This window comes from Tachysurus vachellii, chromosome 26, assembly GCF_030014155.1.
Source record: "Tachysurus vachellii isolate PV-2020 chromosome 26, HZAU_Pvac_v1, whole genome shotgun sequence".
NCBI classification, from domain to species: domain Eukaryota; kingdom Metazoa; phylum Chordata; class Actinopteri; order Siluriformes; family Bagridae; genus Tachysurus; species Tachysurus vachellii.
The window spans coordinates 1666507-1682400 of NC_083485.1; the positions used below are offsets into that span (position 1 = coordinate 1666507).

Genomic DNA, 15894 nt, shown 5'->3' on the forward strand with positions numbered 1-15894 from the left:
AACAAATCTGAAAGAAGTGAATACAAGAACTATTAGTGTTAATTATAGACATTTAAAATGTTAAGCAATTAGTTTGTGATTATAGATAGATAGATAGATAGATAGATAGATAGATAGATAGATAGATAGATAGATAGATTAGAGTCTAAACTTTAACAGTATTTTATGGTATTATGTAAAGATTGGAAATCTAAAAGAAAGGAACTAACTAGGTTGTTAGTGGAAGATGACTAGCTATAAAATTGAAATAGCTAGCTAGCATAGTTTGCTACCTTGATTGTGTGTCAATCATGTCCCTCGCTCCCTGTGGAGCTACATCGGAAACAGTAAGGTGTTAGAACGAGCTCATTAACACTAACCTGTGATGTGCAGCTGCACCACTGTCAGAGCCGCTGCTATAGAAAACTGATCCACACCATCTGACCAATCAGAATGCAGAACTGAACAGCACTGAGGTGGAAATACGTTTCATCAGCGTGTGTTTAATAGATAGTTCTTACATACAGTACATTACAGTATTAGGTAGCTAAAAGTATTCTTATTTATTTCTGTTATTTTTATATAGTATATATATGTAATATATTATAGATTACAGAAAGATTTGCAGTGATACGAGTGAATCTGTACTCGTCAATCTGAAATTTACACACTGTATAGTTTATGGCTTTAGTTATTCAAATTACATCTTCAGCACAGAAGCTTTTAATAAATCATGAGGTTGACGTGAGAGCAGCTGTACATCCCACTCGTCTGATTGGCTGAAAGCAGCTCCAGGTCCCGCCTCTGAGGCTTTATGAAAGCATCCTCTGCTCTGTTCATCACTCTGCTGATCACACTGACATCATGCTGCTCTCCGTCTGCACTCTGCTCTCTGCTCTGGCGTGTAAGATTCCTGCTGCTGCTTTCCTCTGCAACTGATACCTTTTTATTATTTATAATTCTCTTTTAAATGATAATGACACTCAGTCTTGCTTTATGTTGCAGTGGTCAGTTCACACAAAGCTGTGACACAACAGCCTTCGGTTATAACAGCAGATGTGGGTAAAACTGTCACTATGGACTGTAACATCGCAAAGGATGAAGGTCAATATGTCATGTGGTATAAACAGATTCCACAAGAAGCTCCAGAGTTTGTGCTGAGATTTTATCATTCTCTCAGCTCTCCTGATAAATATGGAGATAATTTTTCATCCACACGCTTCACATCTAAAGCTCCTACAAATATCGACTATCAGATAATAATCAGTAATGTGGAGGTGGGAGACTCAGCAGTGTATTACTGTCACACATGGGACGACTCTGCTAAAGAATACGTATCACAGTGATGTACACCATGACAAAAACCTCCTCACTGCTCACACTCACTTCTGCTTTCACACAACACCAGAAAGAACAAAAACCTCAACTTCAAATCATTAGAACTGAAGTGGAAACTCACTTAATGTTCACTGAAGACACTTTGAATTCTTCACATGTAAAGATCACAGATACGGTACGACTTTTTATTCCACTTTTATGTAAACAGACACAGATGGTTGATGATTCCATCATGTTCTCAGCTCAGTTGTTTGTCTGTAATGATCTCAGTGTGATCAGGTGATCTACATACGAGAGCTTTCCCACTGATTCCCTCTGATGGTTGTGATTAGTGACATTTCCTGACAGATACCTGATGTGGTCAGAAAGTGGCAGAAAGTAAATCCATGAGATGTTTGAAGTAACTTAAAGTTATCTTCTGTAATTCAGACCAAGAGACATTTGTAACAGCAGGATTCCAGGCCACACTGTTTCACTGTGATCTCCACTGAAACGCTTAAACACTCAGTCATAAGGTTTTCTCTACAATCTATGGACAAATGGATGCAGTGGATTTCTAAGATGTGGCAGTAATTTGGACCAGAACTGTTCTGAACCGTGGCATCAGGAATGTGGGTCAGAGAGACTCTCAGGATTATTTGGGCATTTTAATATAAAATAAAAATTCTTATCAGAACATAACTTAATTTTTTATTTCATGGTGGAAAACAAACACACAAACACACACACACACACACACACACACACACACACACACACACACACACACATCAGATCTCCATAGAGACGACCTTCTGATCTCTCTGTCCTCCGTTCCAGACTCTACACTGTCCATTCATTCCATTAATTTCATAATTTGTATTAAATTCACCTCAGTGTATAATTCTTTATATCTCGTATAGAAACACAGTTTACTCAGATGTTCTTCTCAGGAAACAGTAAAGCCTCCAGAGATTTGAACAGTATAAAGCTGGGTAGATGTTAAGATACTGAGATATTAGATGTAATTAAATATCTGATGGTTGGAGTCAGTGACAGTAATACAGTATAATCTGGAGTCAGATATTTATGTAATAAAGGACCTCCAGAAGAACATTCATCCTTCTCCCAGTCCAGATAATACACTGAACTGTATGGTCCTGTCAGTCTCTATAGTTTAACACTGACTCATCGTACATCACGGACGGAGAAACACACTCAGGAAACACCTGCTGCTCCTCACGCTGACATCTTAGATTCATGTAAATGATGAACTTCTTCTCTGAAATGTAGAGGAACACGTTCTGCATGTTACTGACTGATTTCATCAACAGAAAGTGTGTCATTGTAACGATCACTTTGAGATCAGATCATGAATAAAGAGTGTTTATAAGAAGAAGATGGTGTGTGTCAAGAGTGTTGATGGTGTGTTAATAATAACAGTGAGGTGAGTGTTCAGTATGTAGTACATCACTGTGGAGAGCTTCAGCTGTGGTGTGTGATGTTGAGCGTCTCCTCCCTCTGCCCCTCCTCCTGTCTCTCTTATAGCACGTCCCTGCAGTCTCTCCTTTATCTGCTCGTCACGCCGCTCATCTCTTCACTCAGCACCAGAGTCCCATCACACACGGACACCATGCTGCCAGTGCTCTGCTCTCTCTTCACTGCTCTCTCATGTAAGATTTCACAACTCTGGAGCTCATCAGCATTCGGCCTCCATCTAATGTGAGCATGAAGCCATGTAACATGTGTGCTGTTTTTATTCCAGGTGTCAGTGGTGTGACTGTGGTGACACAGAAGCCTCCTGTTCTCACACTGACTGCAGGACAGACGGCCAACATGGACTGTAACCTGGGGACTGTCACTAATAGTGCTGCATACTGGTACAAACAGGTTCCTGGAGGAGTTCCTCAGCATGTGATAAGACACCATCAGACCTGGAGCTCTCCTAAATATGGATCTGGTTTCTCGTCTCCTAAATTCACATCAACATGTTCATCTAAATCAGACTGTAAGATAATAATCAGTAATGTGGAGGTGGGAGACTCAGCAGTGTATTACTGTTACACATGGGACAGCTCTGCTAAAGAATACGTATCACAGTGATGTACACCATGACAAAAACCTCCTCACTGCTCACACTCACTTCTGCTTTCACACAACACCAGAAAGAACAAAAACCTCAACTTCAAATCATTGGAACTGAAGTGGAAACTCACTTAATGTTCACTGAAGACACTTTGAATTCTTCACATGTAAAGATCACAGATACGGTACGACTTTTTATTCCATTTATTCCACACAGTTACTGTTATTGTGTAAGACACAACATTACTACAACAGTTAAACACAAGTATTCTGACCCTTCAGTTTTAGTTTTGATTCAATTTAAGATGGAACAAATGCACATTTTGACCATCAGTCTTCATATCATAACCCAAAACCACAAGTTCTAGCTTTCAGGTTGTGGCCTTGATGAATAGTGGAACATTACATGAACTCTGGAGCAGGTCTTTAAGGACGTCTCTGTGTTTGTCTGTATTCATTCTCTGAGGCAAAGCAGGAACTACAAGGTTGTATTGACTGCACTGATTGGAGTATCTTTGAGGCTGGAACTGACAGCCTGGATTGACTGACTGACACAGAGACATTGTACATCAGTTTTTGTGAAGATGTGTGTGTGCCAACCAAAACCTTCTGCAAATACAGTAACAACAAGCCATGGTTCACTGCCAAACTGAAAAAACTTTGACATGCCAAGGAAGATGCCTACAGAGGGGAGGACAAAACTCTGTATAAGCAGGCCAGGAACCTGCTGACACAGGAGATCAGAATAGCCAAAAGATGCTACTCTAAAAAGCTGAAAAGCAGGTTTTCAGATAACAGCCCTGTGTCAGTGTGGAAAGGCCTGCAAGACATCACAAACTACAAGAGTCACCCCCCCACCCCCACTGAAGCAAACAAAGACCTGGCTGACGACCTAAACACCTTCTACTGCAGGTTTGAGAACAACATCTTCATGCCTCCCATCCAACCCAGCTCACTTACTGACATCACACCTCTGAGAACCCCATTAACAACTCTTTCCAGCACTCAAGTTGCACTCACGATTTGTGAAGAGGATGTAAATCGGCTCTTTCAGAGACAGAAGACAAGGAAAGCTCCCGGCCCAAAGTTCCTCAGTATGTGTTAAATCACCGACATGATTGGAGCTCTCCTAACTATGGATCTGGTTTCTCGTCTCCTAAATTCACATCAACATCCTGGTCTAAATCAGATTATAAAATGATAATCAGTAATGTGGAGGTGGGAGACTCAGCAGTGTATTACTGTCACACATGGGACGACTCTGCTAAAGAATACGTATCACAGTGATTTACACCATGACAAAAACCTCCTCACTGTTCACACTCACTTCTGCTTTCACACAACACCAGAAAGAACAAAAACCTCAACTTCAAATCACTGGAACTGAAGTGGAAACTCACTTAATGTTCACTGAAGACACTTTGAATTCTTTACATGTAAAGATCACAGATACGCTATTTGATTTGTGGCACACAGAAATGGTGTCAATGTGAACAATAACTGGTAGAATCTTTTTCCAGGTGCAGTTGCAGCTGGTCCTTGGGGGCAGGTAAAGCAGAACCCCACAGTATACTGAATATCAGACATTCGACAAACGTTTATCTTCATGACGTCCTCATTCACAACTCCGTAAATTCTCATTTATACCGATGAACTGTATGATGTTGTGCCCTGCGATGGGTTGGCACTCCGTCCAGGGTGTATCCTGTCTTGATGCCCGATGACGCCTGAGATAGGCACAGGCTCCCCGTGACCCGAGGTAGTTCGGATAAGCGGTAGAAAATGAATGAATGAATGAATGAATGTATGATGTTGTCACAACTGGGAGGAGGAACACAGACCCATACGCAGGATAGCTTCAAATGAATAGGGTTTAATAAATAATTGTTACGTCTCGCTATGGGTCTAGAGGATATGGGGACGTAACACGTAAAAATTTAATTGTTCAGATGCGGTCGAAAAATAACCTTTCTATTGGTGAGTGTGGCGTGTGTTCAGGAAAACAGGCAGAGGCGGAAGCTGAGTTTGGTTTGCTTTTTAGTAAACATAATTTGAAAACAAAACATCCAATAATAATCAATGAACCCAAAAATACATCCAAAAAGACTATATACAATCTATATACAAACACAAAAATAACGACAACAAAGTGAGGGACAAGAGCGGAGCTAAAGAAAAGAACTCAATAAAAACAAACACATTAAATAAATCCCAGATACAAATACTAAGCTAACAAAAGAAAAAAAAAAGAAACATCTTCAGCGTAGATCACCGCTAACTACGCTGTCTAACGACATAAATACGAGGATTGGCATCCGCTCGTAACCTAGTGTGTCTAAACAGTTTTTCTCTATGTGATGAAATGTAAGTCACGTGACGTACTAACCTGGTCCCAGTCACTATGTATCGGGGAAGGATCAGAATAAACACTGTTAAACTGAGTCAAGTCACAGCATAGATATCATTAGCAGCATTGTAAAGTTCACAAAGTGAAAACCTCAACACACAATAACAAAAACAGAATTAAAAATAAGCAAAGGCAAAGAAGCAAAAACAAGCAAACATAGGTGGACAAACAACCAGGTAAAGTCAACGCCCCCTCTCCCACACTCGTATCACATCCAGGTCTTTATACCTGGCCGGTACCTTGGCTCTGGGAGTGCTTTCTGAAACGATGACTGGCAGACACTGATTTATGTAAAAAGACACAGATGGTTGATGATTCCATCATGTTCTCAGCTCAGTTGTTTGTCTGTAATGATCTCAGTGTGATCAGGTGATCTACATACGAGAGCTTTCCCACTGATTCCCTGTGATGGTTGTGATTAGTGACATTGCCTGACAGATACCTGATGTGGTCAGAAAGTGGCAGAAAGTAAATCCATGAGATGTTTGAAGTAACTTAAAGTTATCTTCTGTAATTCAGACCAAGAGACATTTGTAACAGCAGAATTCCAGGCCACAATTCCAAAACACAAACACACACGCACATGCACACACACACACACACACACACACACACACACACACACACACACACACACACACACACCGACATATCTACAGATCAGCTCTATTTTGCCTGATAAACTGGAAGATGATCACCATTGGCCCCAATGGTGTGACAGGAAGAGTTCTGAAAGAATGTGGAAACCAGCTCTCTGCTGTCATTACCAAGATCTTCAACCTACCCCTGTACACAGTAAGCACACCACCCTGCCTGAAGTCTGCCCCTATCATCTCACTGCTGAAAAAGTTTGCCTGGGGCCTCACTGCCTACCAGCCAGTCGCACCCACTCCAGTCATAATGACGTGCTTCCAGAGGCTGCTCCTAAAGCACATGAACTCATCATAGACTTCCTTAAACATAGCACAGCTCCTGATCCGATCTACATCAATGGTGACTATGTAGAAAGAGTCCCCACTTTCAGGTTCTTGGGTACACCATGGTGATGACCTCTCCTGGGTTACGATCATCACAGCATTGGTAAAGGAGGCACAACAGCGACTCTACATCCTGAGAATTCTCAGGAACAACAGTTTACAAGAGGGTCTGCTGTTGTCTTGATTCTGCTGCTCCATTGAGAGTCTGACACACTGTATCACTATATGGCACACCAGTTACTCTGCAGCAAACAGGAAAGCCCTTCAGAGGATATTCAACACCTCCCAATAAACCATCAGCTGCTCACTACCTTCCCTGGAAGAACTATTCAGCTCTCGCTGCCACAGCAGAGCAAACAACATACCGAAGACCCAACCCACCCTGAATAGTATTTCATTCATTCATTCATTCATCTTCTACCGCTTATCCGAACTACCTCGGGTCACGGGGAGCCTGTGCCTATCTCAGGCGTCATCGGGCATCAAGGCAGGATACACCCTGGACGGAGTGCCAACCCATCGCAGGGCACACACACTCTCATTCACTCACGCAATCACACACTACGGACAATTTTCCAGAGATGCCAAATCAACCTACCATGCATGTCTTTGGACCGGAGGAGGAAACCGGAGTACCCGGAAGAAACCCCCGAGGCACGGGGAGAACATGCAAACTCCACACACACAAGGTGGAAGCGGGAATCGAACCCCGACCCTGGAGTTGTGAGGCGAACGTGCTAACCATTAAGCCACCGTGCCCCCCCATTGAATAATATTTCATCAGATGTTAATGTTTATGCTCTTCTATATTTATGTGTATACTTTTTTTTATTTTATGCACAATAAAAACTGACACTTCATTTCATTGTACCCTGTGCAATGACAATAAAGAAAAGTTCTATCTATATTAGATGTACTTAAAATATCTGATGGTAGGAGTCAGTGACAGTAATACAGTATAATCTGGAGTCAGATATTCATGTAATAAAGGACCTCCAGAAGAACATTCATCCTTCTCCCAGTCCAGATAATACACTGAACTGTATGGTCCTGTCAGTCTCTATAGTTTAACACTGACTCATCGTACATCACGGACGGAGAAACACACTCAGGAAACACCTGCTGCTCCTCACGCTGACATCTTAGATTCATGTAAATGATGAACTTCTTCTCTGAAATGTAGAGGAACACGTTCTGCATGTTACTGACTGATTTCATCAACAGAAAGTGTGTCATTGTAACGATCACTTTGAGATCAGATCATGAATAAAGAGTGTTTATAAGAAGAAGACGGTGTGTCAGAGTGTTGATGGTGTGTTAATAATAACAGTGAGGTGAGTGTTCAGTATGTAGTACATCACTGTGGAGAGCTTCAGCTGTGGTGTGTGATGTTGAGCGTCTCCTCCCTCTGCCCCTCCTCCTGTCTCTCTTATAGCACGTCCCTGCAGTCTCTCCTTTATCTGCTCGTCACGCCGCTCATCTCTTCACTCAGCACCAGAGTCCCATCACACACGGACACCATGCTGCCAGCGCTCTGCTCTCTCTTCACTGCTCTCTCATGTAAGATTTCACAACTCTGGAGCTCATCAGCATTCGGCCTCCTTCTAATGTGAGCATGAAGCCATGTAACATGTGTGCTGTTTTTATTCCAGGTGTCAGTGGTGTGACTGTGGTGACACAGAAGCCTCCTGTTCTCACACTGACTGCAGGACAGACGGCCAACATGGACTGTAACCTGGGGACTGTCACTGCTAGTGCTGCACGCTGGTACAAACAGGTTCCTGGAGGAGTTCCTCAGCATGTGATAAGACACCATCAGACCTGGAGCTCTCCTAAATATGGATCTGGTTTCTCGTCTCCTAAATTTACATCAACATGTTCATCTGTATCAGACTGTAAGATAATAATCAGTAATGTGGAGGTGGGAGACTCAGCAGTGTATTACTGTAAGACATGGGACGGCTCTGCTAATGAATATGTATCACAGTGATGTACACCATGACAAAAACCTCCTCACTGCTCACACTCACTTCTGCTTTCACACAACACCAGAAAGAACAAAAACCTCAACTTCAGAACATTGGAACTGAAGTGGAAACTCACTTAATGTTCACTGAAGACACTTTGAATTCTTCACATGTAAAGATCACAGATACGGTACGACTTTTTATTCCATTTATTCCACACTGTTACTGTTATTGTGTAAGACACAACATTACTGCAACAGTTAAACACAAGTATTCTGACCCTTCAGTTTTAGTTTTGATTCAATTTAAGATGGAACAAATGCACATTTTGACCATCAGTCTTCATATCATAACCCAAAACCACAAGTTCTAGCTTTCAGGTTGTAGCCTTGATGAATAGTGGAACATTACATGAACTCTGGAGCAGGTTTTCTTTAAGGACGTCTCTGTATTTGTCTGTATTCTTTCTCTCTCCCAGTTCTTGCCCCTCAGAAACCTTCCCACAGCATGATGCTGCCACCACCATGCTTCATCATAGCAATAGTTGTCAGGATCCAGCCCGGACTTTGGCCACGTGCTTTTGTTTATGTTCTGTGTCACGTGTCTGCCCCGCCCTTGTCTCTTCCTCCCCGCCTCTGCACATCTGTTCCTCATGTGTTCAATTGTGTTGTGTATTTAACCGTGCCGCGTTGCCTATTGCAGCACGGAATCCTCGTCTTATGCCGTCTCGTCTCGTGTCTAGTCTGGTATCGTCTGCATCCTTGTTTTGTGTTTTTTAGTTAATAAATCCTGTTTATTTTTTGCCATCCTGAATTTGGGTCTGTTTTTATCCCTGCGTTACTGACAATAGTACTAGCCAGTTAATGATGTTAATGATCTGGTTTACATAGATGTGGTACTTGGGAGTTCAGCATAGAGTTCAGTTTTGTCTCATCAGTTCAGAGAATGTTGTTTGTCATGTTCTCAGAGACTTTTAAGTGCCTGTCATATGGCTTTAACTCAGGAGTGGTTTCTGTCTAGCCACACAACCCTACAGACCTAATAGATGAAGTACTTCTGAGATGGTTTGACCTCCAGCAGGTTCTGTCCTCTCTGTGGAGGACTTCTAAAGCTCTAATTAGCGTGTTCACTGGGGTTTTAGTCACCTCCCTGACCAAGGCCCTTCTAGAAATGGTTACTGAGTTTAGTCAGACATTCAGCTGGAAGAAGAGACCTGGTAGATCCAAGCTTCTTCCATGTCATTATGATGTCAGATAACGATGTCCAGGAGGTGTCCCAGTAAAGACGTGACCGTGTGCACTAATCCTCCTAACAGGACGTGTGAACAGAACGGTGTATAACAGAGACGTGTGATTCACTGCCACTGGAACGGGATCTTAAAGGAGTGTGTGCTGATGGTAGACAGTAGAAGAGAGAGCTGAAGTCTGGAGGACGTTTCAGTTCTTCTGCTTTCACTTCTGTATCTGAGGAGGTTTTTGTACGGGTGAGGACACTGAATGAATCACTGTGGTATTCGGCCAAGGAACAAAGCTGATCGTCAGCAGTAAGTAAAACTTCTCACCTCTTTTTTCCTACTCTAGACTTCTACACTGCTTCAGATTCACACTTTTATTTCTTTTCCCAGTTTGAGAAATTTATTCCGACACGTTTCGTACGTCTTTTATTGTTTGTTTTAGACAATTTACAATATTCTGTACTTTTAACATGTGAGCCAGAGAAATGTTCAGTTATTTTCTCGGGTTGTAATTAGTTTGAAATGTATTTCTATTATTAAATGTTAATTCAGATCTCTCATATGGAATCTGTCTCAACACAAAGTATAAATCTGTTCTAGTTCTTCATTTTGTTCCTGATCTTCTGCCACACAGACAGATTTATGGCTTCATTGTGAACGGAAGCATTTCTTTAAAAATGTCTTAGATTCCTGTGTGCACATTAGATTTGTGTTGTTTTGTGTAATGATTATCTCCCTCTGTGTGTGGAATCAGACGCTGCTCTCCCGTCTCCTGTTCTGAAGGTTCTCCCTCCGTCCACTGAAGAGCTGAAGACTAATAAAGCCACTCTAGTGTGTTTGGCCAGCGACATGTCTGTGGGTTTCGCTGACGTGAGTTGGCTCGTGGACGGGAAATCGGTCACCAGTGGAGTCATCACCGGCTCTGCACAGCAGCAGGACAATAAGAAGTTCACACTGAGCAGCTATTTGACCATCGACAGCTCCGAGTGGGACAACGACAAAGTCATAACGTGTGAAGTGTCTGCTGGAGGAAAAGCCGCATCGGTGAAGATTAACAAGTCTGAATGCAGTGAATGAACCAGATTATTGCTTTATACATATATAAATGTTTCAGCAATGTTTTTTAGATGTTCTAGCTGAATGTGTAGAAAAATAAAGGATATAAACTCCTGCATGTAATCAAAATAGAAGCGTAATTAAAGTGCAGTCCTGAAAAAGAAAACTGTGTCTCTGTGTCCTTCATGGAACTTTTAGAAAGTTTATCATCTTAACCTTTGGAGCAGAAACAGTAACATGGTGGTGGAAAATGTTTAAACTTTACCTCAGAATGACAAGACGTGGTTAAATGTGTTTCCATTCATCATAGCAACTATTTTATTTCTACAACTAATCACTTAACTACATCTAGTGGTACATTTCAGTAACACACACAAACACACACACACACACACACACTTCATGGATGGAGGAACACTCAGGAAACATCTGCTGGTCTGCAGTGTGTAATTTTAGCTCTATGGAAATGAAGAGTTTCTAATGAGGTTAATAATTCAAACAAATCAGAAAGAAGTGAATACAAGAACTATTAGTATTAATTATAGACATTTAAAATGTTAAGCCATTAGTTTGTTTTGATAGATAGATAGATAGATAGATAGATAGATAGATAGATAGATAGATTAGAGTCTAAACTTTAACAGTATTTTATGGTATTATGTAAAGATTGGAAATCTAAAAGAAAGGAACTAACTAGGTTGTTAGTGGAAGATTAGCTATAAAATTGAAATAGCTAGCTAGCAGAGTTTGCTACCTTGATTGTGTGTCAATCATGTCCCTCGCTCCCTGTGGAGCTACATTGGAAACAGTAAGGTGTTAGAACGAACTCATTAACACTAACCTGTGATGTGCAGCTGCACCACTGTCAGAGCCGCTGCTATAGAAAACTGATCCACACCATCTGACCAATCAGAATGCAGAACTGAACAGCACTGAGGTGGAAATACGTTTCATCAGCGTGTGTTTAATAGATAGTTCTTACATACAGTACATTACAGTATTAGGTAGCTAAAAGTATTCTTATTTATTTCTGTTATTTTTATATAGTATATATATGTAATATATTATAGATTACAGAAAGATTTGAGTGATACGAGTGAATCTGTACTCGTCAATCTGAAATTTACACACTGTATAGTTTATGGCTTTAGTTATTCAAATTACATCTTCAGCACAGAAGCTTTTAATAAATCATGAGGTTGACATGAGAGCAGCTGTACATCCCACTCGTCTGATTGGCTGAAAGCAGCTCCAGGTCCCGCCTCTGAGGCTTTATGAAAGCATCCTCTGCTCTGTTCATCACTCTGCTGATCACACTGACATCATGCTGCTCTCCGTCTGCACTCTGCTCTCTGCTCTGGCGTGTAAGATTCCTGCTGCTGCTTTCCTCTTCAACTGATACCTTTTTATTATTTATAATTCTCTTTTAAATGATAATGACACTCAGTGTTGCTTTATGTTGCAGTGGTCAGTTCACACAAAGCTGTGACACAACAGCCTTCGGTTATAACAGCAGATGTGGGTAAAACTGTCACTATGGACTGTAACATCGCAAAGGATGAAGGTCAATATGTCAGCTGGTATAAACAGATTCCACAAGAAGTTCCAGAGTTTGTGCTGAGATTTTATCATTCTCTCAGCTCTCCTGATAAATATGGAGACAGTTTTTCATCCACACGCTTCACATCTAAAGCTCCTACAAATATCGACTATCAGTTAATAATCAGTAATGTGGAGGTGGGAGACTCAGCAGTGTATTACTGTAACACATGGGACAACTCTACTAAAGAATACGTATCACAGTGATGTACACCATGACAAAAACCTCCTCACTGCTCACACTCACTTCTGCTTTCACACAACACCAGAAAGAACAAAAACCTCAACTTCAAATCATTGGAACTGAAGTGGAAACTCACTTAATGTTCACTGAAGACACTTTGAATTCTTCACATGTAAAGATCACAGATACGGTACGACTTTTTATTCCACTTTTATGTAAACAGACACAGATGGTTGATGATTCCATCATGTTCTCAGCTCAGTTGTTTGTCTGTAATGATCTCAGTGTGATCAGGTGATCTACATACGAGAGCTTTCCCACTGATTCCCTCTGATGGTTGTGATTAGTGACATTGCCTGACAGATACCTGATGTGGTCAGAAAGTGGCAGAAAGTAAATCCATGAGATGTTTGAAGTAACTTAAAGTTATCTTCTGTAATTCAGACCAAGAGACATTTGTAACAGCAGGATTCCAGGCCACACTGTTTCACTGTGATCTCCACTGAAACGCTTAAACACTCAGTCATAAGGTTTTCTCTACAATCTTTGGACAAATGGATGCAGTGGATTTCTAAGATGTGGCAGTAATTTGGACCAGAACTGTTCTGAACCGTGGCATCAGGAATGTGGGTCAGAGAGACTCTCAGGACAGAGACCTTCTGATCTCTCTGTCCTCCGTTCCAGACTCTACACTGTCCATTCATTCCATTAATTTCATAATTTGTATTAAATTCACCTCAGTGTATAATTCTTTATATCTCGTATAGAAACAAAGTTTACTCAGATGTTCTTCTCAGGAAACAGTAAAGCCTCCAGAGATTTGAACAGTATAAAGCTGGGTAGATGTTAAGATACTGAGATATTAGATGTACTTAAATATCTGATGGTTGGAGACAGTGACAGTAATTCAGTATAATCTGGAGTCAGATATTCATGTAATAAAGGACCTCCAGAAGAACATTCATCCTTCTCCCAGTCCAGATAATACACTGAACTGTATGGTCCTGTCAGTCTCTATAGTTTAACACTGACTCATCTTACATCACGGACGGAGAAACACACTCAGGAAACACCTGCTGCTCCTCACGCTGACATCTTAGATTCATGTAAATGATGAACTTCTTCTCTGAAATGTAGAGGAACACGTTCTGCATGTTACTGACTGATTTCATCAACAGAAAGTGTGTCATTGTAACGATCACTTTGAGATCAGATCATGAATAAAGAGTGTTTATAAGAAGAAGACGGTGTGTGTCAGAGTGTTGATGGTGTGTTAATAATAACAGTGAGGTGAGTGTTCAGTATGTAGTACATCACTGTGGAGAGCTTCAGCTGTGGTGTGTGATGTTGAGCGTCTCCTCCCTCTGCCCCTCCTCCTGTCTCTCTTATAGCACGTCCCTGCAGTCTCTCCTTTATCTGCTCGTCACGCCGCTCATCTCTTCACTCAGCACCAGAGTCCCATCACACACGGACACCATGCTGCCAGCGCTCTGCTCTCTCTTCACTGCTCTCTCATGTAAGATTTCACAACTCTGGAGCTCATCAGCATTCGGCCTCCATCTAATGTGAGCATGAAGCCATGTAACGTGTGTGCTGTTTTTATTCCAAGTGTCAGTGGTGTGACTGTGGTGACACAGAAGCCTCCCGTTCTCACACTGACTGCAGGACAGACGGCCAACATGGACTGTAACCTGGGGACTGTCACTAATAGTGCTGCATACTGGTACAAACAGGTTCCTGGAGGAGTTCCTCAGCATGTGATGTATTATTATCATGGCTCAAGCTCTCCTGGCTATGGATCTGGTTTCTCGTCTCCTAAATTCACATCCCCGCCTCTGCACACCTGTTCCTCATGTGTTCAATTGTGTTGTGTATTTAACCGTGCCGCGTTGCCTATTGCAGCATGGAATCCTCGTCTTATGCCGTCTCGTCTCATGTCTAGTCTGGTATCGTCTGCGTCCTTGTTTTGTGTTTTTTAGTTAATAAATCCTGTTTATTTTTCCGCCATCCTGAATTTGGGTCTGTTTTTATCCCTGCGTTACTGACAATAGTACTAGCCAGTTAAGGCAGGTAAGGCAGAACCCCACAGTCTACTGAATGTCAGACATTAAACAAACGTTTATCTTCATGACGTCGTCATTCACAACTCCATACATTCTCATTTCTACTGATATACTGATGAACTGTATGATGTGAAAACCAGGAGCGACTGATCATAATTACACCAAGTTTGGATCAGGTTGAACACAGGACACATCTGTCCAGCAAGAGTTCCTCAGTGTGAGTTGATCAGAGCTGAAGATCTCGTGCATGTGCTTCAGTGATTCTTCTCCTGTTCACATTTCTTCTTCATGTTGCACCAGTGGAGTCTTCAAACAGAGAAGTCCAGCAGGAATGGATCAAATTCAGGCCTCATGCTGCTTAATAAAATTCTACTGGATGGATTCTGTGATTTTTGTCTTCTGTTGTCTGTCGTTCATCTTTAATCTAAAGCAGGAAAGGACTCATTGATCACTGTCCAGTTTAATGTGATAAAGATTTTAATCCCTTTACTACGAGAGATTCAGACTTATAAAAGATCTGAAAAGAACAAATCCTAAGAGTGTCAGGTTCTGATCACACAAATGTGGAACCTGCTGAAGGTTTAGTGACTCTGACTCTAAAAATGTAGACATTTTTAAAAGAAAGTATTTCACTGAAATCCTGCACACAGCTGCAGCAATTAAGTTTATGAGGAAGTTTAAACCAAACTGTAATCAGATGTTTATATTAGATTTACATGAATGATGTGAAACCTGTCACTGATCCACGTCCAGTCAGTTTCATCAACACGAGTTCATTCATGCTAAAAATGACCAATACACTTAAAGGTGGGGTTCACGATGTTTGAAAGCCAATGTTGACATTTGAAATCACCAAAACAAACACGCCCCTAACCCAAATGGGTGTCACCCCTGTATTGATAGCTCCGCCCCCACACATACATACGCACCCCAGGCAACTATTATGGCGGAACCTGCTGGGGCAGCTGACCGAGGGGATATTTTTTATCAATAAATGAACACAATGAGTAATACTATGATAATACA

At 41.5% G+C, this 15894-nt stretch overlaps 1 protein-coding gene and 2 gene segments (V, D, J or C); all 3 read left to right on the plus strand.

Annotated features, from left to right (window-relative positions):
- The first annotated feature begins 729 nt into the window (after positions 1–729).
- Positions 730–1996, plus strand: LOC132841341 (Ig kappa chain V region 3547-like). The segment is given in 2 exon segments: positions 730–883; positions 985–1996. Coding segments are annotated over 2 exon segments (381 nt in total).
- Positions 1997–2681: 685 nt separating this feature from the next.
- LOC132841337 (immunoglobulin lambda-1 light chain-like) lies at positions 2682–11188 on the plus strand. 5 transcript variants are annotated; one of them, XM_060863660.1, is made up of 5 exons: positions 2682–2743; positions 2845–2969; positions 3062–3387; positions 10242–10275; positions 10721–11188. In XM_060863660.1, the coding sequence occupies exons 1-5, from the start codon at positions 2697–2699 to the stop codon at positions 11041–11043; spliced, it is 855 nt and encodes a 284-aa protein (XP_060719643.1). In that variant the 5' UTR covers positions 2682–2696; the 3' UTR covers positions 11044–11188. The 5 variants fall into 5 exon arrangements, 2 of the variants coding, with proteins under 2 accessions (XP_060719643.1, XP_060719644.1); XM_060863661.1 differs by lacking the exons at positions 10242–10275; positions 10721–11188 and adding an exon at positions 3459–3799 and having other exon boundaries at positions 2705–2969; positions 3062–3309; XR_009647897.1 differs by lacking the exons at positions 2682–2743; positions 2845–2969; positions 3062–3387 and adding an exon at positions 8765–8922 and having other exon boundaries at positions 10048–10275; positions 10721–10833.
- A 1049-nt stretch (positions 11189–12237) lies between these two features.
- On the plus strand, positions 12238–14190 carry LOC132841340 (Ig kappa chain V region 3547-like). The segment is given in 2 exon segments: positions 12238–12386; positions 12488–14190. Coding segments are annotated over 2 exon segments (381 nt in total).
- The last annotated feature ends 1704 nt before the right edge of the window (positions 14191–15894 follow it).